Source organism: Myotis daubentonii, chromosome 12 (assembly GCF_963259705.1).
Source record: "Myotis daubentonii chromosome 12, mMyoDau2.1, whole genome shotgun sequence".
NCBI classification, from domain to species: Eukaryota; Metazoa; Chordata; class Mammalia; order Chiroptera; family Vespertilionidae; genus Myotis; species Myotis daubentonii.
In genome coordinates, this window is record NC_081851.1 from 72,860,667 (window position 1) to 72,885,815 (window position 25,149).

The 25,149-nt window shown below is 38.4% G+C and overlaps 1 protein-coding gene across 11 annotated transcripts in view; it reads left to right on the top strand.

Annotated features, from left to right (window-relative positions):
* The window catches only part of PUM2 (pumilio RNA binding family member 2), a 70,804-nt gene extending 49,361 nt beyond the window's left edge, over positions 1-21,443 (top strand). For 7 of the 11 annotated variants that reach the window (XM_059660465.1, XM_059660470.1, XM_059660473.1 and 4 more), the window contains 8 exons: positions 6,816-7,083; positions 9,788-9,917; positions 11,794-11,928; positions 15,133-15,270; positions 15,919-16,044; positions 16,287-16,408; positions 16,908-17,100; positions 18,475-21,443. In XM_059660465.1, coding sequence (XP_059516448.1) covers positions 6,816-7,083; positions 9,788-9,917; positions 11,794-11,928; positions 15,133-15,270; positions 15,919-16,044; positions 16,287-16,408; positions 16,908-17,100; positions 18,475-18,606 — 1,244 coding nt within the window. In that variant the 3' untranslated portion in view covers positions 18,607-21,443. The remainder of the gene's footprint in view (positions 1-6,815; positions 7,084-9,787; positions 9,918-11,793; positions 11,929-15,132; positions 15,271-15,918; positions 16,045-16,286; positions 16,409-16,907; positions 17,101-18,474) is intronic. The other 4 variants (XM_059660466.1, XM_059660471.1, XM_059660474.1 and 1 more) reach the window with 1 other exon arrangement.
* The last annotated feature ends 3,706 nt before the right edge of the window (positions 21,444-25,149 follow it).

The following is a 25,149-nucleotide window of genomic DNA, read 5'->3' on the forward strand; positions in this document are numbered from 1 at the left end:
GAAGGTAGAGAGATAGAGAGTTAGAAACATCGATGAGAGAGAAACATCGATCAGCTGCCTCCTGCACATCTCCTACTGGGGATATGCCCGCAACCCAAGGCACATGCCCTTGACCGGAATCGAACCTGGGACCTTTCAGTCTGCAGGCTGACACTCTATCCACTGAGCCAAACCGGTTTCGGCCACAGCAAAATTTTTATTAAGTGTGTGAGCAGGATAATATTAACTTTTAAGATCATTTTCCTATTAGTAGTAGTTACATGTGTTAAACTGCTGACCTTTGGCACATATAGTCAACTTCTCTAGAATGAAATGTCTAAGAATTAAAACAAGTATGTTCAAATTGGTTGCAAAGCTGTGTGCAGTTTTTCTGAGTTTCATATATGCAGAAAACTAATTTTTAAAGCTTTCATTGGAAGTACTATTATCATTAAGTAGTAAGTTCTCTATAACTGAGTAGCATTTGGTAGTTTTCTAAAGTTCCTTCATGCTCATTATTTCATTTCATCCTAATTGTTAACATAGACTGGCTGAGTGATATGCCCAGTAAAGATGATAAAATTATAGGTCACATGAGCCCAAGAGACAGTAAATGACAGAACTAAGGCTAGAACACAATTCTGATTCCTGTTACTATCCTTGCTTTTTCTGTTAGCCTATAATTAACTAAACAACTTTGCAAAGTGTATAAATAACAATATTCTAATCAGCCTCTCAGACTGTTTATCTCAAAGTGGCATGGTTATGTTTTTAAGTTGTGTATAAAATTGCTAGACTTCTAGATACCTTTCTCACTTTAGTTACTCTTGAGATTTATAGTAAAGTTCTTATCTAGACATTGAAAGTCCAAACATATTACCTACTTTATGAAGTAAGAATGTTTAATCAGGCAGGTGACTCAGGGATAGGCCACAGAAAAGCATATTCAGCCTCAACAGAATATTACTTACAGGTTTTCGTGGTGGTATAAATGTAAGCACTGCTTCAACCTTTTTGTGTGTCTAAAAGTCATTTATTTGTTAATGAGTATGAAACCTGTTGAGTAGAAATTCTGAAAGTATTACTTAAATGGAGAAATTATTTTGTTTCACTTCTGTACACAAAGTTACTGATCTTAGTTCTACTTTGGGTTCACAATGATTAATTTTACTCATTATCCTTTAATACATTAAATGTGATTTTTGTGCTTCAGTGCCAGAATTTTTCACCAGTTAATTCAGTTAGGATAATCACAGGGTTAGGACTAGAAAATACTTGATCAGATTCAGTGGTTCAGCATCAGAATCACTTGGAGTGCTTGTTTAAAATACCTAGTATGGTTACCAAGGTGTGACAACAGTTTTTGCCTGTCACAAAGGTTGTGGGGATTCTATTGACATTAAAGATTCTATTAACATTTAGCAGCCAGGTGCTAAACTTTTCATAACAAAAAAAGGATTATCCCACTGAAATTTCCAGTAGCGCCCACATGGAGAGACACACTTTGGAAAGGAATAATTCATAATTTACAGACGACTTTACACTTCCCTTTTAACTCATAATTAACTCTTAATCTTTGCATGTTCATATGAGCCTTTGATCGTGTCCCCCATCATTTCCCTAATGCATTTTTTTTTTCTTCCTAACTACTTGCCTTCTGTTGACCTGAACTCTGCTTGTCATCGCAGACATAATAGTAAAAAGGAAAAACCCTCGGTCTAATTATTAGTAGCAACCTACTCTTAGTACCAAAATCTGTATTAGTTCCCTAAGGCTGCTGTGGCAGATTACTGCAGTCAAGTGGCTTAAAACAAAAGACAAACTTTCAGGGGAACACAGTTCAGCACAGTATAGCATTTTATGCAGTTTACTCTCTAAGTGTCCAACAAAGAGTGTTCAATAAATGGTAGCTCCCTTTTAAATAACAGTTATTGTGTATAAGGGGAAAACACTATCATATTAATAGGCAGATATTTAGGTTGAATTAGGCTCATAGATGAGATCGTTGCTTTTTTGTTTCTCAGCAAAAAAATTACATGCCATGGATTCTCAGGGTCTAACAAATAGTATCAATTTTGAATATTAATTAAGTGGGCTTTGTAAAGAAACTGATTATGTTGAACACATAAAACCTATTTAAAATGAGATGCCAGGACTCAAGACAAAGGTCTGACCATTTTGTCCTTTTAGAAATGTGTAATAAGTATCCCAAAATGATTTATGTGCATATTGAAAAGCACTGCTGTGAAGTCTTTCCCCCCCATTAAAGTCTAGCAGCAGACCGATAAATGTACTAATAAGTCAGATTATCCATGGCTGAATGTTTCATATACTTATTTTGAAAATTGATCATAGAAAAAATATTAAACTAAAAGTACTAAGTGGATCTGTTATTGAGCTAGGGGTAACCAAAATTAATGCCATAAAATTGTCTTTTTTTCTACTTTTTTCAGCTACTATACCATTGATTCTTTGCCTACTCCAAGTAACTAGTCATCTTCCATTATCATGTTAACAGTTCTTGACCTTTCCAGAAGTATGCCTTCTGAAACGGACTCTGCCTAGTAGCCTGTATGTAGTTATAGTCTTCAGAACCCAGAATTTACTTGGATTATGATTTTTTAATTTAAGTAGTTGACAACCTGCTATAAAATGAAATTATTTATCTGCATAATACAGATCAATAAATTGCCTTGATTTTAGTTCTTTATCTGCCAAACTCTTCTATCAGAATAACCTTCAGATACATTGTTTTCTTTAATAAATATTATCCACTGAGGGTAATCCAGTAGGTCTTAAATAAGATTGATGAACTGTATTTTTAAAAGAACACACAGGTCTGATAGGTTGAGGAGCTATCATTCCATATCCTAAGGAGGTGGAAAAGGAAGGAAAAGTAAAAAGACTGTTTAAGTGGTTTTAGTTGTTGCATTGTTTTTCTCCCCTGTGATTTTCCCAGTATTAAAATCTTTTTGAATTCTGATATTTACTAGGGAAAGATTCTAAAACAATAGACTTTTCAAAGGAATTAAATGAAAACGTATAAAATCATATAATTTGTACTATAATAATTACAAGGTTGTTAACCTTCCTTCCGTTTCATGAATGAACTTGAAAGATAACTATGTAAATAGCATAAGGAGCAGCACACTTGTGTGATAAGCTCTGGTCTAAGAGTCCTGGCTGACTAGCTGTAAGTCACATCATTTGAACCATAGTGACTTCATCTGTGAAATTATAATATAGATCTTCATGTCCTCTACACTCTTATTTAGATAGTGATTAAGAAGTGGTAAATGATAGGGGGATGTCAGTGATGAATTAAATGGACTATTTTGCCCTTACACTATCAGTAGCAGTGATTTGAATATAGATGACCTGTTTGATTGTTTTTAACAAATTTTGGAATAATTTCAGGCTTATGAGAAAGTTGTAACACTTAATACAAAATAATTCCAGCATATTCTTCATCTAGATCAGGGGTGGGCAAACTTTTTGACTCGAGGGCCGCAATGGGTTCTTAAACTGGACCGGAGGGCCGGAACAAAAGCATGGATGGAGTGTTTGTGTGAACTAATATAAATTCAAAGTAAACATCATTACATAAAAGGGCACGGTCTTTTAGTTTTTTTTTTAGTTTTATTCATTTCAAACGGCCGGATTCGGCCCGCGGGCCATAGTTTGCCCACGGCTGATCTAGATACTCTAAATATTATTTTCCCACATTTACTTTATCATTTTTTTAAAAATGATATTTTTCTTGATTTCGGAGAGGAAGGGGGGCGGAGGGAGAGAAACATTAATGATAGAGAATCATTGATTGGCTACCCCCGGATCCCCCCCGCCCCCAGGATTGAGCCCGCAGCCGGGGCATGTGCACTTGACTGGAATCGAACCTGGGACCCTCCAGTCTGCAGGCCGACACTCTGTCCACTGAGCCAAACCGGCTAGGGCTACTTTATCATTTTTGTTCTTTCTCCCCCTCTCTTCATCTCCCTTTCCCCTCACACCCAATTTTTTCCCTTACATTTGTGAAAGGAAGTTGGTTGAGGAAATTAACAATAATGTAGTAATACTATCAATGACCTCAACATTTTTAAAGATTATAGACCAGTAGTTTTGTAGAATATCCCTCAATCCCCAAATAGATTTTGGATGACATGTTTTCAATGTTTTGAAAGCCAAATTTAAAATGTTTAATGTATGTTATAAATTGGGTTTTAAATAGTTCTTATTGATTTGAGAGAGAGAGAGAGAGAAACATTGATCGGTTGCCTCCCATGCACAGCCTGACCAGGGATCAAACCCACAGCCTGGTTTATGTACCTTGACCGGGAATCGATCCCGTGACCTTTCAGTGCATGAGAACGCTCAACCAACTGAGCCACAGTGGCCAGGGCTATAAATTAGGTTTTAAATGCTGCTTAATTTGTAAGAGAAAAGAAGGTATCCTGCCCCTAGTGAAATTTTTTTTTAGTTTTATGCGTGAAAATACTAATTAGTCTTCTAGAAGTGAAATTTCAAGATTTAAAAAAAAATTAAATATATTTTTTATTGATTTCAGAGAGGAAGGAAGAGAGAAATCTCAATGATGAGAATCATCCATCAGCTGCCTCCTGCACGCCCCCTCCTGGGAATCAAGCCCACAACCCGGGCATCTGCCCTCATCAGGAATCAAACTGTGATCTCCCTAGTTCATAGGTCGGCACTCAATCCCTGAGTCACACTGGCCAGGCGAAATTTCGAGATTTTTTAAACTCAAGGCAGTTTAACAGTATTAGACATTTTAAGTTGTCAGCATGAGGAGTTTGGTGTTAGTTGCTGATACAATGTAATTAAAGAATATCTAGACATGGGAGAAATTTCTGTTGCATGTTCCTAGGACTACTTGGAAGATACCAAATAAAACTGACATGGTCATTTCTGGAGTAAGTATGTATATTGAACTGGTGTTGAAATTTTCTTTAGTGTATTAAGGACAAGAGAAAAAAATTAGTCTTTATGTTTGAGGTAATAATAAGCAACAATACAGAGATAGTCATGGGGGGGGCAGTGAACAGTTAGGGCAGTGCGAAATTTGTGTAAGAAATAGGTTTGGAATAATGATGTGAAAACTAGACTAAAGAATATAGAGGATGCACTCTAGCAGGGTGCTGTAGGTTTTACTGTAATGTGACACCATCAAAGAGGGCCTTGGAGTGGGAAAATAAAATTGTAAAAACAAATTGGAATGCTAATCATAGCACCCCTATCCTGCAGAAAGGTTAAGGAATTGTTAAGAATTGAATGGGCTAGTGGTCAGTTATTGTTGTGAACAGTTAATGGAACTATATAAATAGAAATAATAATAATAGTGAACCAGAAGAGTTAATAGGAAATCGAGACAAGTATTAAGACACTAAATTCTTTCACTTTTTAGATATAACATGAAAATTTGATGTTAGTAGTTGTGGTGTATAAAATGACTTAAGTTACACACTTTTAAAGAAAGAAATAGAACTGGCCCTTAGGCAGTTGATGTTACATAAAATACTCATGAATATTTATTGTATACTGAACAGACATGTGTTAGACACTATGTTTCCAGCATGGGAGTGAATGCAATTTTATGGCACTTAACGTTGAGAGGGGGCTGAGGGTTCGAGTAAATATGGATGAAGGGAAATTCAATGAAGAAGAATAAAGCTGGGGACTGAAAGTAAAGCAGTTCACTCCAGGATTATAACATTTTTACTGCTCCTTGTCCTTTTAACTTTTTTGGCCTAGCGCCCCTGTATAACTTCGCACCGACAGTGTGTCCTTGGCATCGTCTTTACCCTGTGGCCTGGTTGCATATACAGCACTGTTCTACATATAGTTGGTATACAATAGCATAAAGCTGATGGTGGATTTTTGTTAATCTGAACTACTAAATCTGCATTTAGCAATTTTCTATACATTTTCTTTTTTAAAAGGACACTGTCAAGTAGTTTTAAATGGTTATATGTATTAAGGACAATTTCCTGCTTATATTTATTTTTGTTTCTGTTGACTGCCATTTATTGTTCTTGTTTAGAATGGTATGTAAGTTAAAGAGGATTTTTATTCGTTATCTTAAAGATCAGTATTAGAGCTCTAGGAATAATAAATGTTATGTATTACTATAATTTCTTATCTATAAAATAGTATTTATGGAGAGTATTTTTAAACTATTTTAAAATAGTGTGTCATTTGAATTTATTATCTAATATTATTGTGGTTTTTTAACTTATAAAAATTTATCAATGTGTTAACTAAGAATGATTTTTTTTACACAGAAGTATATACTTCTTAATGTGCTTTTAAATATATTCCAAAAATACAGATTAGCCTTCTGTGTTCCTTTAATACTCCAAATTTTAGTCAAACTTTTTCAGTGGCTTCAAACCTGAGTTGGCTAGTTATTTGCAACTTGCTTGTTAATGTAACAAAGTTTTATTGGTGGTTTCAGTATTCTGTTATTGATATTAGTATGTATGACATTAGTTGTTATAATGAAGTTTTAAACCATGCTTCCAAGAACAACTACAGGTTTTGTGTATGATATTAGATGTTATAATTATGCTGTAAACTAAACTGCCAAGAACAAATACAGTTTTTCCTCGTGTTTTCTAGTCTCTTTTTCCCCCCTTATCTCATAGCCACACACATTAAGTAAATGTGTGAGATTTTCCTCCCATTTTTATTTCTTTGTTAAAACATACAGGAATTAGTGGGGTGAAAAATTTCTCTACTGACTGAATTTTTAGTTTAAGTGACTTTTATTTGAGGAATGACTTTGTCAAAACTATTTGCTAACCACAACTGCTTTGTTGTAGGAGGACTGACAAATGGTAGTGGTCGCTATATCTCTGCAGCCCCCGGAGCAGAAGCAAAGTATCGAAGTGCTTCCAGCACTTCCAGTCTGTTCAGCTCCAGCAGCCAGCTCTTTCCTCCTCCGAGGCTTCGGTATAATAGGTCTGACATTATGCCTTCAGGCCGAAGTAGATTATTGGAAGATTTCAGAAATAACCGCTTCCCAAACCTTCAACTTAGAGACTTGATTGGACACATAGTTGAGTTTTCTCAAGACCAGCATGGTTCTAGGTAAGTGATTATGATTTTTGATACTTTCCACTACATTTAAAATATTTTTTTAATCCTATTGGATGTATTTTTATTAGAGAGAGGAGAGAGAGAGAGAGAGAGAGAGAGAGAGAGATTGAGATTGAGAGTGGTTGCCCCTGCACACTCCCTGACTGGCAATCGAACCTCCAACCCTAGTATGTGGCGTGCCTGGGAATTGAACCCACCACCTTCTGGTGTATGGATCAACACTCCAACCAACTGAGCCACACTGGCCAGAGTCACAGCATTTTTGTTTTAGAAATTGCTACCTTGTAAAAGCCTAAATTTTTCTTGACTAGAATCATTTGATCTGCATAAAAGTTGGAAGCTTTTAAAAAAAATAAATACTTACTATAGATTATATTTTGTCTTTTATATTAGGATAAATAATAAAAATACAGGTTTACATTTTTTTTTAATTTTCCAATTTTCTTTTATGAGAATTTTTAATACCTAAAATATAGTAGTGCCTTTTTATTGGATTGTTTTTATTACATTGACTCTAAATCATTTAACATCTTTAAATTTTTCTTAAAATATTTTGAATTCCGCCCGGCATGGCTCAATATTTAAGCTTTGACTTTTGAACAGGAGGTCACAGTTTGATTCCAGGTCGGGGCATATGTGCCTAAATTGCAGGATTGATCCCCAGTGTGGGGCGTGCAGGAGGCAGCTGATCATTGATTCTCTCTCATCATTGATGTTTCTATCTATCTCTCCCTTTCCCTTTCTCTCTGAAATCATTAAAAATATATTTTAGCCCTAACCAGTTTGGCTCAGTGGATAGAGTGTCGGCCTGCGGACTGAAGGGTCCCAGGTTCGATTCCAGTCAAGGGCATGTACCTTGGTTGTGTGCACATCCCCAGTAGGGGGCGTGCAGGAGGCAGCTGATCGATGTTTCTCTCTCATCGATGTTTCTAACTCTCTATCCCTCTTCCTTCCTCTCTGTAAAAAAATCAATAAAATATATTTAAAAATATTATATATTTTTAAAAAATTTTAAAATTTCATTTGTGGACTTTAAGCATCCCTGATGTATATATTCTCTTTTTAAAAAAAAAGTTAAAAACCAGTTAAATGCTTTTGTGTTCCTTTATAGATTTACTGGAGGCCCAATGCATGAAATTCATGCAAAAGTAGGCCTTCCTTCCCCCAGCTGCCAGCACCAGCTTCCCTCTGACACCTGGCACCCTGGCTTCCCGTGTAGCCCCAGCTTCGTCTGGAAGGCAGTCTGGTCTAATTAGCATATTACGCTTTTATTATTATAGATATTCAGTGTTACTTAGCTTAAATTGAAACATTCAAATATAGAAATATTAGTGCCTTTGTACATATTATTTTTTTAATCGTCTCCCAAAGACATGCATTTTTAAAATTGATTTTAGAGATAGAGGGAGGCCGAGTGGTGGGGACATCAATGTGAGAGTGGAACAGCAATCAGTTGTCTCCCTCACACTCCCCATCTGAGGATCGAACCTGCAACATGGGTATGTGTCCTGACTCGGAATCAAACCCTAACCTTTTAGTGTACAGGACGATGCTCCAACCAACTAAGCCACGGTTGCCAGGGCAGTGCCTTTGTACATTAAATGCATATACCATAATGCTTGAGGTAGATGTGACTAGGGCCCGGCCAAGGAGGAGCCTGCAACTGAGGTATGTGCCCTTGACTGGAACCGAACCTGGACCCTTCAGTATGCAGGCTGACGCTCTATCCACTGAGCCAAACCAGCAAGGCTTGAGGTCGTGTTCTCAAGATACAGCACAGAAAGGAGAATGGTAATAGAATTCTAATACATTTATCAAGTTTGAGATGTTTTCTTTTTTTATAGTTTTAAGGTAAAACTGAAATTTTTAGTATATGTGCTGCTGAAGCGAGTACTAAAACTGAAATTTAAGAAATACAGTTATTGATCAGATAGCTGCATATAAATTTTATCTCCCTCTCTAGTTGCAAGTTCCTTAAGAGTAGCAAATGAACCTTGTATCATTCACAAGGGCTAGCTTATAAGGAATTCAGTTGCGTTTGATGAGCTTTATTTCTAAGGGTTTCTTTTATTCTGGCCTAAAAAGATACTTAGTACTATTATATGTATATTCTGAAAATACATGAATAACCAGTAAAATGTTTGTGATTTTCTTTTTTATTATAATGCAACCGGAACTAACTTAAACATCTTTACATTCTTATTTTTGCCTGTTTAACTAGTAATTTTAAATTAAAGGTGTTGTAAAAGAGCCCTAACTGGTTTGGCTCAGTGGATAGAGCGTCGGCCTGCGGGCTCAAGGGTCCTGGGTTCGATTCTGGTCAAGGGCATGTACCTTGGTTGTGGGCACATCCCCAGTAGGGGGCATGCAAGAAGCAGCTGATTGATGTTTCTCTCTCATCGATGTTTCTAACTCTCTATTCCTCTCCCTTCCTCTCTGTAAAAAATCAATAAAATATATTTAAAAAAAAAAAGAAAAAAAAAGAATGCGTCTTTAAAGGTGTTGTAAAAGAAATGCTTCATAATTTTTTTCTTTTTGTTATACCTTGGCTGTCCACCATAGAAAATGTGTTAGTACTGTTTCTGAAAATAATTGTGTTTGTGTGGATTGGGGGTGTAAGTACTCAAGTCCTACAGATTTTGTAGGAGCTTGTTTTCAGTGTACTGTCATGCATTTAAAATTTTTTTCCATGTAGGTTCATACAGCAAAAACTAGAGAGAGCTACTCCAGCTGAGCGACAGATGGTTTTTAATGAAATTTTACAAGCAGCATATCAATTAATGACAGATGTTTTTGGCAACTATGTTATTCAAAAGTTTTTTGAGGTAAGCACCCATACATGTTTGTATATCTATCTAAGTATATGCTCAATACTTAGAAAAGCTCAAGAAATTGGGTAAAAGTCATCTATATATATAAAAGCCTAAGCAACCCTTACGACAGAACAACTAGAACAACCAGTCTACCAGTCACTATGATGTGCACTGACCACCAGGGGGCAGATGCTCAACACAGGAGCTGCGCCCTGGTGGTCAGTGCACTCACACAGCCAACCTCCTGTGACCGGCCAACCTCCCTCAGCCCCTCCCCCTGGGCGGCCAGTCCCCCCATCAGTCCCAATCAGGGGTGGGGCCCAGCTGGCCAACCTCCTGTGGGCCCCCGCCCCTCCCCACCAACCAACTTCCCGCAGCCCCTCTGCCCAGGTGGCCAACGTACCACGGCCCCTCCCCCTGGCTGGCCAACTTTCCAGGGTCCCTACCCCAGGCCAGCGGGCCCTCCAATAGGCCATGATCACCAGCCAGGCCAAGGAACCCCACCCATGCACAAATTCGTGCACCGCGAGCCTCTAGTTTTTACATAAAAATACATGAGCTTGGGTGGGAATATTTGCAAATCATATAAAATAAATATTTTATACCCACACTATTTAAAGAACAACTAAAGTTCAAAAAGACAACTCAGTTAAAAAGTGAACAAAGGACTTGAATAGACAAGTTTTCATAGACAATATACAAATGCCAATAGGTATAAAAAAAGAAGCTCAACATCCTTAGTTTTTAGGGAAACATTTCAAAACCACAGTGAGATTTCACTTTACATTTATTCGGATGATTGTTATTTTAAAAGTGGAAAATAACAAATGTTGGTGGAGCTGTGAAGAAGTTATAATCCTTGTACATTGTTGGTGGAAATGTAAAATGGTTCAGCTGCTGTGGAAAACAGTTTGGCATTTCCTCAAAAACTAAATATAAAATTGCTATACAACCCAGCAATTTTGCTCCTAGATATATACAGGATGGGGCAAAGTACGTTTATAGTTGTGAATAGGCAAAACAGTTTTTCTTGTATTATTAATTACTGTATTTTCCATATGAACAACTGTAAACCTACTTTTGCCCCACACTGTATATACCCAAAGAATTGAAAACAAGGTCTCAAACACTAAGTTTTCATTTCAGTATTATACAGAATAGCCAGAAGGTGGAAACAACCCAAATGTCCAACAGATAAATATATGGGCCTACCTTAAAAGGGAATGTTAATATTACTCCTGATTAATATCTGAAAATATAAAGCATTGGGAGTAACTCTTAGATGAAGCAGTAAATAATAGGATAGTCTTTACTTGGATTTGTTAGATATTATCTTTCCTATATAATAAAAGGCTAATATGCAAATTGTCCCCTCAACCAGGTGTTCAACCAGGGTGCAGTGCCAGCTGGCCAACCACCCAGGCCCCTACCCCCCCAGCTGGCCCTGCTCAATCTGATCTATCGGGGCAGGCTGGCCAGACCCCACCTGTGCACAAATACGTACACCAGGCCTCTAGTTTATTTTATAATTTACATAATTAGTTTATAATTAAACATCTGTGTTGTAGTTTATGTTAGAATATAGTTGAGAATTAACTAGTCTGAATGTATGGCTCAGATTTATTATATTAAAGATGAGGGCTGTTGGTTTGAAATGAAAAGTGAAGGTGTATGTTAATAACAGAAATTTTTGACCCAAGAGCAAGTAATACACTTACCATTTTAAGCATCTCTGGGTCTGTCTTAGTTAACTTTTACCTAAATGCCTCCTCCCTGCACAATACCTATTTTAAAAGTCGATTCAATAGGCTACAAACAGTGGGTTATTTAAGTTTAGCAAAGTAGCATTATGGTCACTTTTTAATAATATTATTTTCCTCTCTGTCAGTTTGGGAGTTTGGATCAAAAATTAGCCCTGGCTACTCGTATTCGTGGTCATGTTCTACCCTTGGCCTTGCAGATGTATGGCTGCCGTGTTATTCAGAAAGCATTAGAGTCTATTTCATCTGACCAACAGGTAATTGTAAGTTAAGACAAAATTTTTGTATTTTTTCAGTTTTTAAATTACCTTTTTTATCATCCAGTAATCTTGGAGTGAAATATTACATGTTTCCAGTTAGACTAAAAGATTTTTAAACTGTCTTAACAGTAAGTTATTAGTTAAAAGTTATACAGCAGCCCCAGCTGGTTTGGCTCAGTGGATAAAGCGTTGGCCTGCGGACTGAAGGTCCCAGGTTCGATTCCAGTCAAGGGCACATACCTAGGCTGTGGGCTCAATCCCCAGTGGGGGACATGCAGGAGGCGGCCAATCAATGATTGTCTCTCATCATTGATGTTTCTCTCTCTCCCTCTCCTTTTCTCTCTGAAATCAATAAAATTATATTTTTTAAAGAAGTTATACAACAGCCAGAACCAGTTTGGCTCAGTGGATAGAGCGTCGGCCTGCGGACTCAAGGGTCCCGGGTTCGATTCCGGTCAAGGGCATGTACCTTGGTTGTGGGCACATCCCCAGTGGGGGGCGTGCAGGAGGCAGCTGATCAATGTTTCTCTCTCATTGATGTTTCTGGCTCTCTATCCCTCTCCCTTCCTCTCTGTAAAAAAAAAAATCAATAAAATATTTTTTTTTAAAAAAAAAGTTATACAACAGATCTTTGCTCGCCCTCTATTTTCTTCATCATTTCATCTCTTTCATGAATATATTTTATTACCTACTGTGTGATAAGCAGAGTGCTAGACAGTGGGTGTTTTTGCTATCACTTGCTTATTTGATTTTCTGTCATATCGGGAATACATTTTACTATTTCCAATGTTTATTTGGATTATATTTATACTTCTATCATAAGAATGAAGTTTTTATAAATCTCACTCAACAGGAAAAGTAACCTAAGAATTAACAAGATTTATAATTCTTTAAAAGAAGATACATATATATTAAATGGGAAATATACCATGTTCTTGGATGGAAAATCTAAATATTTTAAGTTAAAGGATTAATGCAATTTGAAAATCACATACTCGGAATTTTTCTCATAACTGATGAAAATAATTTTTAAATTGAACATATGTTACAATGGGGAAATATCAACAAATTTGATGATGTAGTACCTTAGACCTTCTCTGCAGTCTCAGACTGGTATAGATACTTTAAAGTTATTTTAAGTTTCTTTAATATTTGAAAGTATAAAACTCTTGGGAGTAAGCTTTACATGAACCAGTTAATGAATAATGGTATTGTTTTTGAAATATATATATATATATGTATTTTTTATTGATTTCAGAGAGGAAGGGAGAGGGAGAGAGAAAGATCAAAACGTCAATATGAGAGAGAATCATCTGCACACCCACTACTGCGAATCGAGCCCGCAACCTAGGCATGTACCCTAACCGGGAATTGAGCCATGACCTCCTGGTTCATAAGTAAAGACGCTCAATCACTGAGCCATGCTGCTGGACTCATGCATTTAAAATAATTATTTTGGGGAAGAATAGTGCTAAGTAGAGAAAAAGTTCTGAATGAGTTATATTAGTTGTCAGCTGAGAAAGATGAGTAGAAGATTTACACAGTGAAGATAGTTTAAATATGGCCAATTCATCACTAGGTTATATTTCAGCTAGTATAATCCTATCTAATAAAAAACATGGTAATTAGCGTACGACCGCTACCCTTCCCATTGGCTAATCAGGGTGATATGCAAATTAACTGCCAGCCAAGATGGCGGCCGGCAGCTGGAAGCTAACATGAGGCTTGCTTGCTTCAGTGACGGAGGACTCCAACGTTCCCCGCCTGCTGCTGCCGCCGGCCTCTGAGCTGCAATTCTAAGCAACTATGTTACAAATATAGAGGCTAAACAAAACCCCAGAAACCTGCTTTAGTCACAGGGCTTCAGCCAGCAGGATCGCAACATTGTTTCAAATACAGAAGGTAAACAAAGGCCAGAAACCTGCTTTCAGCAGCAGAGGCCTAAAAGCTGGAGCCTCAGAGCTAAAGCTGGACCAGAATAAAAAAAAAAAAAAAGAAAGAAAGAAAAAAAGGAGCTGTTGGGAGCTTCAGTCACCCGCCAGCCTGAAAACAGCCCTCAGCCCCTCACCCAGACTGGCCAGGCACCCCAGTGGGGACCCCCACCCTGAAGGGTTTGTGACCAGCTGCAAACAACCATCATCCCCTCATCCAGGCTGGCCAGGCACCCCAGTGGGGACCCCCACCCTGATCCAGGACACCCTTCAGGGCAAACCAGCTGGCACCCACCCATGCACCAGGTCTCTATCCTACATAGTGAAAGGATAATATGCCTCCCAGCACCGGGATCAGCGGAGCCGTGAGGCCTCCCGGCACCGGGATCAGCGTGACGGGGCAGCGCCCAAACCGCCTGATCGCCCTGCAGCTCTGTGTGTGACATGGTGCGGGGCAACACCTCCCTATCTGCCCTGCTCTGTTCGTGACAGGGGAAGGCGCCCCAACGCCCTGATCACCCCTGCTCTGTGCCTGATAGGGGGGAGCTCCCCACCCCCCTGATTGCCCTGCGGCTCTGTGTGACAGGCTGCGGTGCCCCAACCCCCTGATCGGCCCTGCTCTGCATGACAGGGTACGGAGCCCCAACCCCCCTGATGAGCCCTGCTCTGTGAGTGACAGGGGGCAGCGCCCCAACCACCTGATTGGCCCTGCTCTGTGCGTGACGGGGTGGCGCCGCAACCTCCCCATCGACCCTGCCTTGAGTGTGACGTGGCGGTGCCCCAACCCCCCAATCAGCCCTACCCTGAGCGTGACTGAGGGTGGCATCGCAACCTCCCGATCCGCCCTGCTCTGTGCATGACAGGGGGCAGCGCCCCAACTCCCCAATCAGCCCTGCTTTGAGCCCGACCAGGGGCTGCACCTAGGGATTGGGCCTGCTCTCTGCCACCCGGGAGCAGGCCTAAGCCAGCAGGTCGTTATCTCCCGAGGGGTCCCAGACTGCGAGAGGGCACAGGCCGGGCTGAGGGACCCCCCCTTCCCCCCGAGTGCACAAATTTTTGTGCACTGGGCCTCTAGTTCAAATTATAATCTTGCAAAATGTTTTAGTAATTTTCACCTTACTGGCTTCTGCAAATTATACTTTGTGGGGGAGGGTTAAACTTTCATATGAAAAAAACTGCAAACAAAATTTTTATTATACTTTTCTCATTTCAATATTTGTAATCCTGTTAATGTTGTTTGATGAGGCAGATATTTAAATGTCATCTTCTCCTGCAGAGTGAAATGGTAAAGGAGCTGGATGGTCATGTACTCAAATGTGTGAAAGATCAGAATGGGAACCATGTTGTACAAAAATGTATTGAATGTGTTCAGCCACAGTCACTACAATTCATCATTGATGCTTTCAAAGGACAAGTAAGAGGTTTTTTTGGCTTCTACCTAGTTAGCAGGGCATTATTTTAGATTTTGAGTGTTAACACATTTTTCATAAGTCACAAGATAATTCCCAGTACTTTCACATAAAAAATAGGGGACAGAATAGTGAATGTACACTAATTTCTGCCTCTGTTACAGAGTGAGTCAGTACCTTCATTTTTTTGAAGCTGAGAAGTAGAAATTTGAGTTTAATTACATTACTTTAAGAAGTAAAGATAACCTCTGTTAGAATTGTACACTAATTTTTTTCAAGTTTCTTGGGAGAAGAGTGAGGAAAACTTACAACTGTATAATAAAAGACAAATATTAATTAGTAACTAATACATTGTAATTAATAGTTTCTAATTACAGTGTGCACTGTCCTCACCCCACAGTACATTTCTCCTCATTATTACATGTCTTTCATCTTCTGTTTAGGTTCCTTTTAATCAAAATATCTGTTAACTCATATTGAGCACCCCCTGGATTAATGTAATTTGAAAATCATATTTTTAAATTGAATATGTGTTACAATGGGAAAATCCAAACAAATTTGATGATGTATTAAATGTGAATTCCCCACCATTTTATTTAAATTAATTCAGAGTGTCAGAGAAAGGAAATTTTAATTCTTCCCATTTTTTTAAGGTGTTTGTACTTTCAACTCATCCTTATGGGTGCAGAGTGATCCAGCGCATCCTAGAGCACTGCACTGCAGAGCAGACTCTGCCTATCTTAGAAGAACTCCACCAACACACTGAGCAGTTGGTCCAGGTATAAGCTCCCTCATAATATGAAATGTTTATATATATATATACTTAAATGGTTCTGATTTATTTTTTTTAAGATATAATAATTTTTTTAAGTTAATACACTGTAGAAACACAGTGAGACAAAAGATAGTGTACTCTCCTGAGTACATACACTGTATTTTTTAGAAAAATGGTTAATATCTTCTTAAAGAATAATCATTCTTAAGGAATGACTTAAAATAAATTTTAAATATCTGTACTTAGGATCAGTATGGCAATTATGTTATTCAGCATGTACTGGAACATGGTCGACCTGAAGACAAGAGCAAAATTGTTTCCGAAATCAGAGGAAAGGTCTTAGCCCTGAGTCAACACAAATTTGCCAGGTATTGCATTATTTTCTAATTCTAAGGATCTTCTTTCAACTCTTTGGTTTTTATTAGTGAGCACAGAAATGCATATAGAACATAATATTGAAATATAATCTTTTCTTTAGTAGAGTCAGAAAGGACATGTAGAACATTGCTTTTATTCTTAAAGAATCTACATGACAAATTAGTTTCTATTTCTGAAATCTGTAGTTAGAAAATTATGTCCCCAAGACCTCTGAGTAAATGCAAATTTAATTTATTTAGTGCATGTTTGTGAAAGTCTCAAACCTTATTAATAACCTAGTTTCCCCGTTTTAAAATTATAATATTAATTACAATTTAATTACGATTTTAAGAGACCCATAATTAAACTTGTGGAAGTCCAATATGTGTCCTTCTGTGATATCAATTTGTTGTAAAAGTAATTGTAAGAAAATAACAAGAGATTCCCATCTTGATTCTTCTCTCTTCCAGTGTATTGAGTAAATTCTTGTGTATGTGCTTTAATTTTCAGCAATGTAGTAGAAAAGTGTGTTACTCATGCCTCCCGTGCTGAGAGAGCTTTACTGATTGATGAAGTGTGCTGCCAGAATGACGGTCCTCACAGTGCCTTATACACCATGATGAAGGACCAGTATGCCAATTATGTGATTCAGAAGATGATTGATATGGCTGAACCTGCTCAGAGAAAGATAATCATGCACAAGGTAATATACTTAATAGCTCTGAAAACAGTTGATTCAGTTTGTGTGGCTTTAGGCTATGCATCTAATTTCCCTAGGCTTTAGTTTTCCTTATCTATGTTATAACTGGGGTGGTGGTGGAATGTATTGATACCCTGATTTTAGGTTAGTATGGTGTACCCTTTATTAAATTCTTAAGGTAATGTGCTCAGTAAAATCAGATTCATTTCTTATCTTTTCATCTACCTTTAGCATTGTTCTTCCCTTCCCCATCTTATTTCAGTATACTTGATTTGCCATTTTACATGGGTCGAACATTGATTTTCTCAATAACGTAATAAATTTTCCAGGGACAGAGTTTATGTTTGTTTGATTGTTTTAAATCAGTTAAGTTGTTTTTTCTCTCTATCTTCTTCCTAGAATCTAATAATTTTGTAAAGACATCAAGTTCCATAGGAAAATCTGTTAAAAAGAACACTGGAGGAAATAATATTTGAATATCTTGATCTTTTTCTAAATTTAGTCATTTAAAAAATGGAACAACATATGTAACCTCTTTGGATTCCTCTTTATATTAAAGAGAAAATGATCTTGTATGATCATAAATATTTTTGGCCTTCTGATTTTTAACATTTTTCAGCTGATGTATTAATTTTCTACCTTTCAGAGAGAGAGAAATATCAATGATGAAAGAGAATCATTGATCATTGCATGTCCCCTACTGGTACAAGCCCACAACCTGGGCATGTGCCCTGACTGGGAATCGAGGTGACCTGGTTCATAGGTCAAAGCTGTCTGGGCAGTTTCTAATATTTTAACTGTAATCAGCAGTGCTTTATATGAATGTCTGCATAAATGTTTTTGTAAGGAAAATATTTAGAGTGGAATTGCTGGTAAAGGTATGTAAACATTTTATATTTCAATAGGTACTGCCAAGTTGCTCTCAGTTTGCACATCTATTTAGTCAGTATATAAAAAGGGTACCTGTTTTAATTTATCTCATAACTACCAATTACTTATAAAGTTCTTGCCTATCTAAATGGGAAGAAAATGTTATGATTTCTTTCATTTATATTTTCAAACCTATTAGATTTTGAGTGTTAACACATTTAGTAAGATATTGAACACCTTAAATGTAGTAGCCATCACACATCTGACCATTTGCGTATGTTTTCTGCTTTATTTTGAATTGCATTTTTGTCCAGCTGTCTCAAGTTGTAAGATTCTGCCTTCCTAGACTGTGGTAGCTCACTAGAGATACTCCCCTGCTGCGCTTAGAGCTCCTCTGCTATTCTTTGAAAATCCCAATTATTATTCTAAATTACTTGGCTATGGGGCACTTTTTTTAAGAGATCAGAAACTAAAAGAACATACCTAAGCAGATTATTTGTTTTTCAGATTCGACCTCACATTACTACTTTGCGCAAATACACATACGGGAAGCATATACTGGCCAAGTTGGAAAAATACTATTTGAAAAATAGCCCAGATCTAGGGCCTATTGGAGGACCACCAAATGGAATGCTATAAAGAAAAAAGAGAAAGAAGATAATGTAACCATAACCACGTGAAAAGAACGTTTCTTTTGTGAATTATCAAAACACAACTCAACTATGAATCGTCAAAATTTTTTTTAAAGCAAAACTATTTATTGACTTTATTCATCCATTTGTAAATTTTTTAAGGTTCTTGTGTATATTTGGGGGGTGGGAGTGGTGAATTATAAATGATATTTCGCCCTGAGTGGAGACCTATCAGATTGGATTGCTGGCAAAGCACAGAATGCCTGTATATGATGTAACTGTATCAAAAAAAAAGCTGTCACATATTTTGTAAATTTTTACCTTGTAAAGCCACAAAAATAGTTTTTAAAGGAAAAAGTACAGTATTCTTTTAATAAACTGGCTTGCAGTCTGGTAGGTCTATGGACCCCATAGCACAACAGGTTTATAGAGATGTATATAGAAATATAGTCATTTTTTTTTGTCCTTTGTGTGAAGCCTTTTATAACAGATTAACAATCAACTACATAAATATTATTAATATTTTTAAAAAGTTAAGTTGTATTTTGGTAATTCACAATCTATCATGCAAATAAAATTCAGCAAGTAAGATAAGAATTAAATGATTTGAGATGAAAAGAACTTAACATTATTTACAGTGGATGTGGTTTTAATCAAATACTGCCCTAAAATGTCTCTGGCAATGTACAGAAGTATTGTATATACTTAACATATGTAATTGTTGTAAGAGATAGAAAAAAACAAAAAACAAAATCATGGTGACATTTCCATCGAGTTAAGTGCACTAAACGGAAAGTTAAGTCCCATTTTAACTTTTCGGTTTGGTTTGCAATGAGAAAGAGTGGAAATTTGTGTATTGTTTTGCTTATAGAATTACAAGGACATGTTGAGGAAGTGTTGAGCTTTATTTTGCTTTTTCATAGTAGATTTCAGAAAGTAGGAACCAGATAGAGGTGAAAAGGGGGCCACTGAAAAGTGAATTTGATAAGCTCAACATTTAAGCATGATTACATATTCAGATAGCCTTTTTTGCTTCCTATAAATATATGCATTGTGTGTGTAGTAATAGATGGTAAGTTTACAATTTGGAAAAGCAAATCTTGTTTCAGTGTTTATTATAAAAGCCTTGCTAATTTAGTAGTAATGCTTTCCTTGGTTGTACAGGTGTACATTTGTAAACCATCATGCTGTAAATGGAATTTGTTTTATCTCTTTGGGAAACATTTGCATTTTAGTGTACATTTACGTCCCTGCCCTCTTTGACCTGGCATATAGTGTTGTATAATGTAAATTTCTTTCTCCAAATCAAGAGTGATTTTTTAAAATTTTTTTATCTTTATATGATTTCAGAAGTATGAACCAACTTTCTTTTTATTATTATGAGAAACATTTTGTTTTATAACATAGTTAATATGGACATGCTAGGATTTGGATCCCTTTCAAGAAGTCAGGGTATTGTGCATAATAGAAAGTATTGGACTGAGATATTTGGTTAACATGGAGGCCAATGCTTTTTCCATCTTATTAAATGTGATGTGACTTTTTTCTTTGTACAGAAGAGTACTGTATTTTTGGATAGCCTACTCCCAAGTAAGAGCAAATCTGTATGATAACATTTTTTTCTCTGGACATAAGACATAACAGTAACATGATGTACATTTACAAGCGGCCTTATGTACATTTCCCAACAATCTTTTTAAGGCAAAATTGTGACCATATGTGTATAATTAAAATCGTTTTTAATCCTTTGCCTATGAAAATATTTTGGAAAAAAAACTTGCTTTGTATATTCAGTTTCTGAAAGATAAAGAAAGTGCTTTGTATTTTGTTGAAGTCAGTATTTTGTATAAAACATTTATGTTGACCCACTTATGTTTAGTGCTGAAAACTAATGAACCATGCTATCTCTTTAGATGGAACATGTAAGGGATTTTTACTAGGAAGTCTGCAGAAGAAAAGCAATCTTCTGAGCACAATATTGAATATAAAGGTTTTATCACTGAGCTGCTCATATCATGAACCTAAAAATAATGGCATGAAGTTTGGGATGCCAGGCATACTTTTTCATATTTTATTTGAGTTGCTCTTGTTTTTTTAACCCAACATTCCATGTTGAGGCCATTAAATCCAACCACTTGTCACTGTCACTCCTCAGAGTCACACTGGTTCATCACGTCCCAGTCACAGTGGCAGTGCTTCCCCTGCGAAGCTGCTCTCCCACCTTCTTGCCTTTGTTTTGCCAGCCTTAGTGTCTTGGTGCCGCGTCCAATTTTTGTTCCCAGTATCAATCAGCTCATGGTTTTAGGATCCAAGTTGTCCTTGTTGGAGATTGGTAGTGACTTTCTTGGATTTGCACAGTTGAATTCCTGATTTCCCTTTATCCGTAGCCTCTGTTGGCACAGGCAGTTACCTCTGCAAATGAGGAAAGTCCTAGAGACGAGCACACTGGGAAGCAACCCTCTTCTGGGGTCCTGAGGGTCCCCTGTGTCCTGACAACCTAATCGTCCCAGTACTTGGGGCCTGTTCTAGAAAAGGATGCGTCATGGTAGACATGGTGTGGTCTGCCATTGTTGGTACCCACCTGGGATTTCACTTTTAATAAAAGTTGGCATGGAACTTGGACAAAATCTGAAAATGGCTTTTCAGAATAAAGGAACTTAACTGGGCAGAGCCACTGAGGTTTCACTTTTGAGTGTCTCCTTTCAACATGGATTGTTTCTGGACCAGTTTGTCTTAAGTCCTGGCTCTTATTGGTTCATATGAAATAATGTTATCTTCACTTCTTTGTATATTATGTATAAATTAGAAAATGAAAAATGTGTGAATAACATTGTATGAAATAAATCTGGTCTTGTGTTTTTCTCTAGATAAATACCCCTTTGTACCTCAGTTTAATTCAGATTGCCCGTTCAAGTTTACTCTGACTTAAGGAAAACAAAAGATATTTTTATTGCATGGCCACCAGTCTGGAGCAACTGATCCCTCTCATGGTATCAGTCCTCTCTTTTGATCAATTTCAGGATTTCTGTCCAATTACATAGAGGGATTATACATTTTGGGTTTGTGAACTCAGAAGTTCAGTGCTTTACCCCAGGGTAGTACTAGTTCTAAATCCTCATTGATCTTAAGAATTGAGAATAAAGATATCTAGAACCTAATTCACAACTAATGCAAATGCTATTTCCCTTTTCCTATCCCTTCTATAGCTATTTAAAGTAAAAACCACACATAATTTGGTAGCATCCAAAATGGAGGTTACATACAAGGGAAAAGGAATTTTCATTGTACATATTGTTTATCCTCAGTTTTCATGTTACCTTGATTTGGCTCTATTCTGAACTGCAATCAACCCTTATTAAATTGTTGACCTACCCCAGTTCGTAGTGATGAAATTAAGATTCTCAAAAGGAAGTCAATAATATACCCTCCCACTCTGCTTAGTAACCTAAACGTGGTATTCTACTTGCCCTCATGACTGGTTTCTCAGGTTTAGGGGGAGGGCAGAGAAACCCCTAAGGAGCACTATTCACCGTCTACCATACTTAGGAGGATCTGACTAACATATCTGAGGGGGAGCTGGTGCCCCGACTTTCAGTAAATTCATCTATGAAAACGGGTGAGAAGGAATGGAGTTCTGTGGCTCCAGTGCTCCCAAGGAGGGAGGCAGGCAGGCCTAGCTTGGGCCCTGAGGAATGTGGGCAAACAACCCTCTAGGCCAGTGATGGCGAACCTTTTGAGCTCGGCGTGTCAGCATTTTGAAAAACCCTAACTTAACTCTGGTGCCGTGTCACATATAGAAATTTTTTGATCTTTGCAACCATAGTAAAACAAAGACTTAGATTTTTGATATTTATTTTATATATTTAAATGCCATTTCACAGAAAAATCAACCAAAAAAATGAGTTTGTGTGTCACCTCTGACACACGTGTCAGGTTTGCCGTCACTGCTCTAGGCCTTGAAGTTACCTGTGAAGGAGGAATAATATCCTGACTTCCCACGGAACATTGGGTCTGAGGGATACTTGATGCCAAGAACCTAACAGCTACAGTGTAATAATAAAAGCGTAATGTGCTAATTAGACTGGATGTCCTGGATGACCTTCCGGACAAAGCCAGGGCTGCGAGGGAAGCCGGTGCCAACAGCTGGGGGATGTAAGGCCTACTCTTGCACGAATTTCATGCATCAGGCCTCTAGTCTTATGTAATAAAAGGCTAACGTGCAAACTGACATCGCTATGATGTGCACTGACCACTGGGACAGACACTCAATGCAGGAGATGCTCCCTGGTGGTCAGTGTGCTCCCACAGGGGGAGCACCACTGAGCCAGAAGCTAAACTCACGGCTGGCCAGCACAGTGGCGGTGGCAGGAGCCTCTCCCACCGCAGCAGCGCTAATGATGTCCAACTGACAGCTTAGGCCCACTCCCCGGACATCCCCGGAGGGCTCCCGGACTGCAAGAGGGCACAGGCTTGGCTGAGGGGACTCTCTCCTGCCCCCCCCCCCCCAGTGCACAAATTCCATGCACCGGGCCTCTAGTAGATCATACAAGCTTAAAATTTTTGTTGAACTTTACTACCTCCGAGTTCTGTAGACAATTTCTTTTACATTCCAGTGATAGAAATTTTTTTCCTAGTTATTTACCAGGATCTTAAGCCAAATGAAGTTGCCCTGTATTCTACTTGGTAATTGAGGAATTTGCTAAACTAACATTAGTTCACATTTTGTTGGACATCAGGGTGTAATGCATCAGTTTGGACTCTGGAATTAGAATGCCCAGGTTCCAAACCCTTTCGCTTTTACTTTACTGGGCAAACAGTTTTATCTTTTCAGCCTTAGTTTCCTGGTGGTGTAGGAAAGGGAAATGATACCCACCTCCTAAAACTGTGAGGGTTACCTGAGAATATGTGACACACACGGCCAGTGAGGACTCTGACTCCTGCTGTAGTGAGTTAACGAAAAAGTTTTGTGGTGGTGTTTTTTTTAATTTGCCTACATAACCGCCTCAAAACATTTGGTTTGGAGCTCCTTTATGTTTCTGCAAACAAGCTCTTGATTCAAGTTGCAGAAAAATCACTGACTCAGTAGGAAAACTATTGAAGATATGATTAAGTAACTTTACAGCATTTTAATATTTTTTCTTGGTTCTAATATAAGTAATAGAAGCTCCGCTCAGAGGTATCCGGCTGCCATAATGGAGATGGCAAGGAAATCGAAAGCAGCATGGTGGAGATACACACACGCGCACACACACACACACGCCTGCGCCACTGGAAAAGCATGTGAGACCCAGAAGCTGCTGAAATGTCGTGGAAGGCAGACTGGTCAGGACATCGCTTGGTTTCTGCCATTCTGCACAGCCAGCCCTTGCGTCCTTTCCGCTGAGCAGTGTGAGCGCCCCCTCTAGTGTGTGGTTATGCTTCAGTGAAAGAGTTCTGCCAACAAATCAATGTTTTGCTGGTTAAAGAGCCACCGTGGATCCTTGGTAGGTGTCTGCCTTGAGAGTTGAGCCATAGTGATAGCCAAGTGGGGAAATTTAGAAAGCTGGATTATGTGCAATTCCCTTAAGGAAATCTCCTTTAAAAAAAAAAGAAAGAAATGTTACTGGTTTGAGAGGGAGAGGGGGAGAGAGAAGCATCGATGCATCAACACAGTTGGCTGCCTCCTGCAGGCTCTCGGCTGGCGATCAAGCCCAGAAACCCGAGCATGTGCCCTGACCGGGAATCGAACCGGGGACCTTTTGGTACATGGGTTGACATTCAACCACTGAGCCACACGGCCCAGCAGAAGTCTCCTTTTAAGCACAGTGAGAGCAAATGTCTACAGGCCAAACGCAGAGCTGCGGGCTACCAGTGTGCAACCTCTGCCGAATACAGTCTCAGTGAGGGAATCTAGCTGAGGAGTGAATTTGCATAGGTATCCTGAGGCTGGAGGTAAAGCTCACCTCACACAGGCACCTGCTCCTACATAACATCACGCCTTTTACAGCCTGGCGACTGTGAGCTCAGGAATCCCTTCGGAACCCACTCCAGAGTCTCCTGGGGGCTTGAGATTGCCTAACTTCTCTAAGAATTATTTCTATTTCCCTGGTCTGATGCCAGGTAAAGTGCATTATTTCACTTAATCGCCGCAATCTGAGTTCAGACCTTTTCAGGGATTTCCCCCAGGTTGTATGCGGGGAGGACTGTAAAAGTAAGGTTCAAACCCAAGTGTGTCTGCCTCTCCCAGTCCCACGGTCACATCTTCAACATCACTAAGGTTCAGGCAGCACTTACCCGTGTGCCAGGTACTGTACTAGCCCTTCACGGTGCTTATTTAATCCTCACAACAACTCTCTGAGGTAAGCACTAGCATTTCTCCAATTCATAGAGGAACAAATTAAAGCACAGAGAGGTTAAGTTACTTGCTCAAGGACACACAGCTAAAATAGCTGCTAAGAATTTGCAAGAGAAAAGTGCATACAATTGCTAGCTGAGAGGGTAAGTAGGTGAGAAAGAACTGGCCTGCAGCTTACCTGCCCTACAGGCAAGGAATCAGCACTTCCTCCCAGCA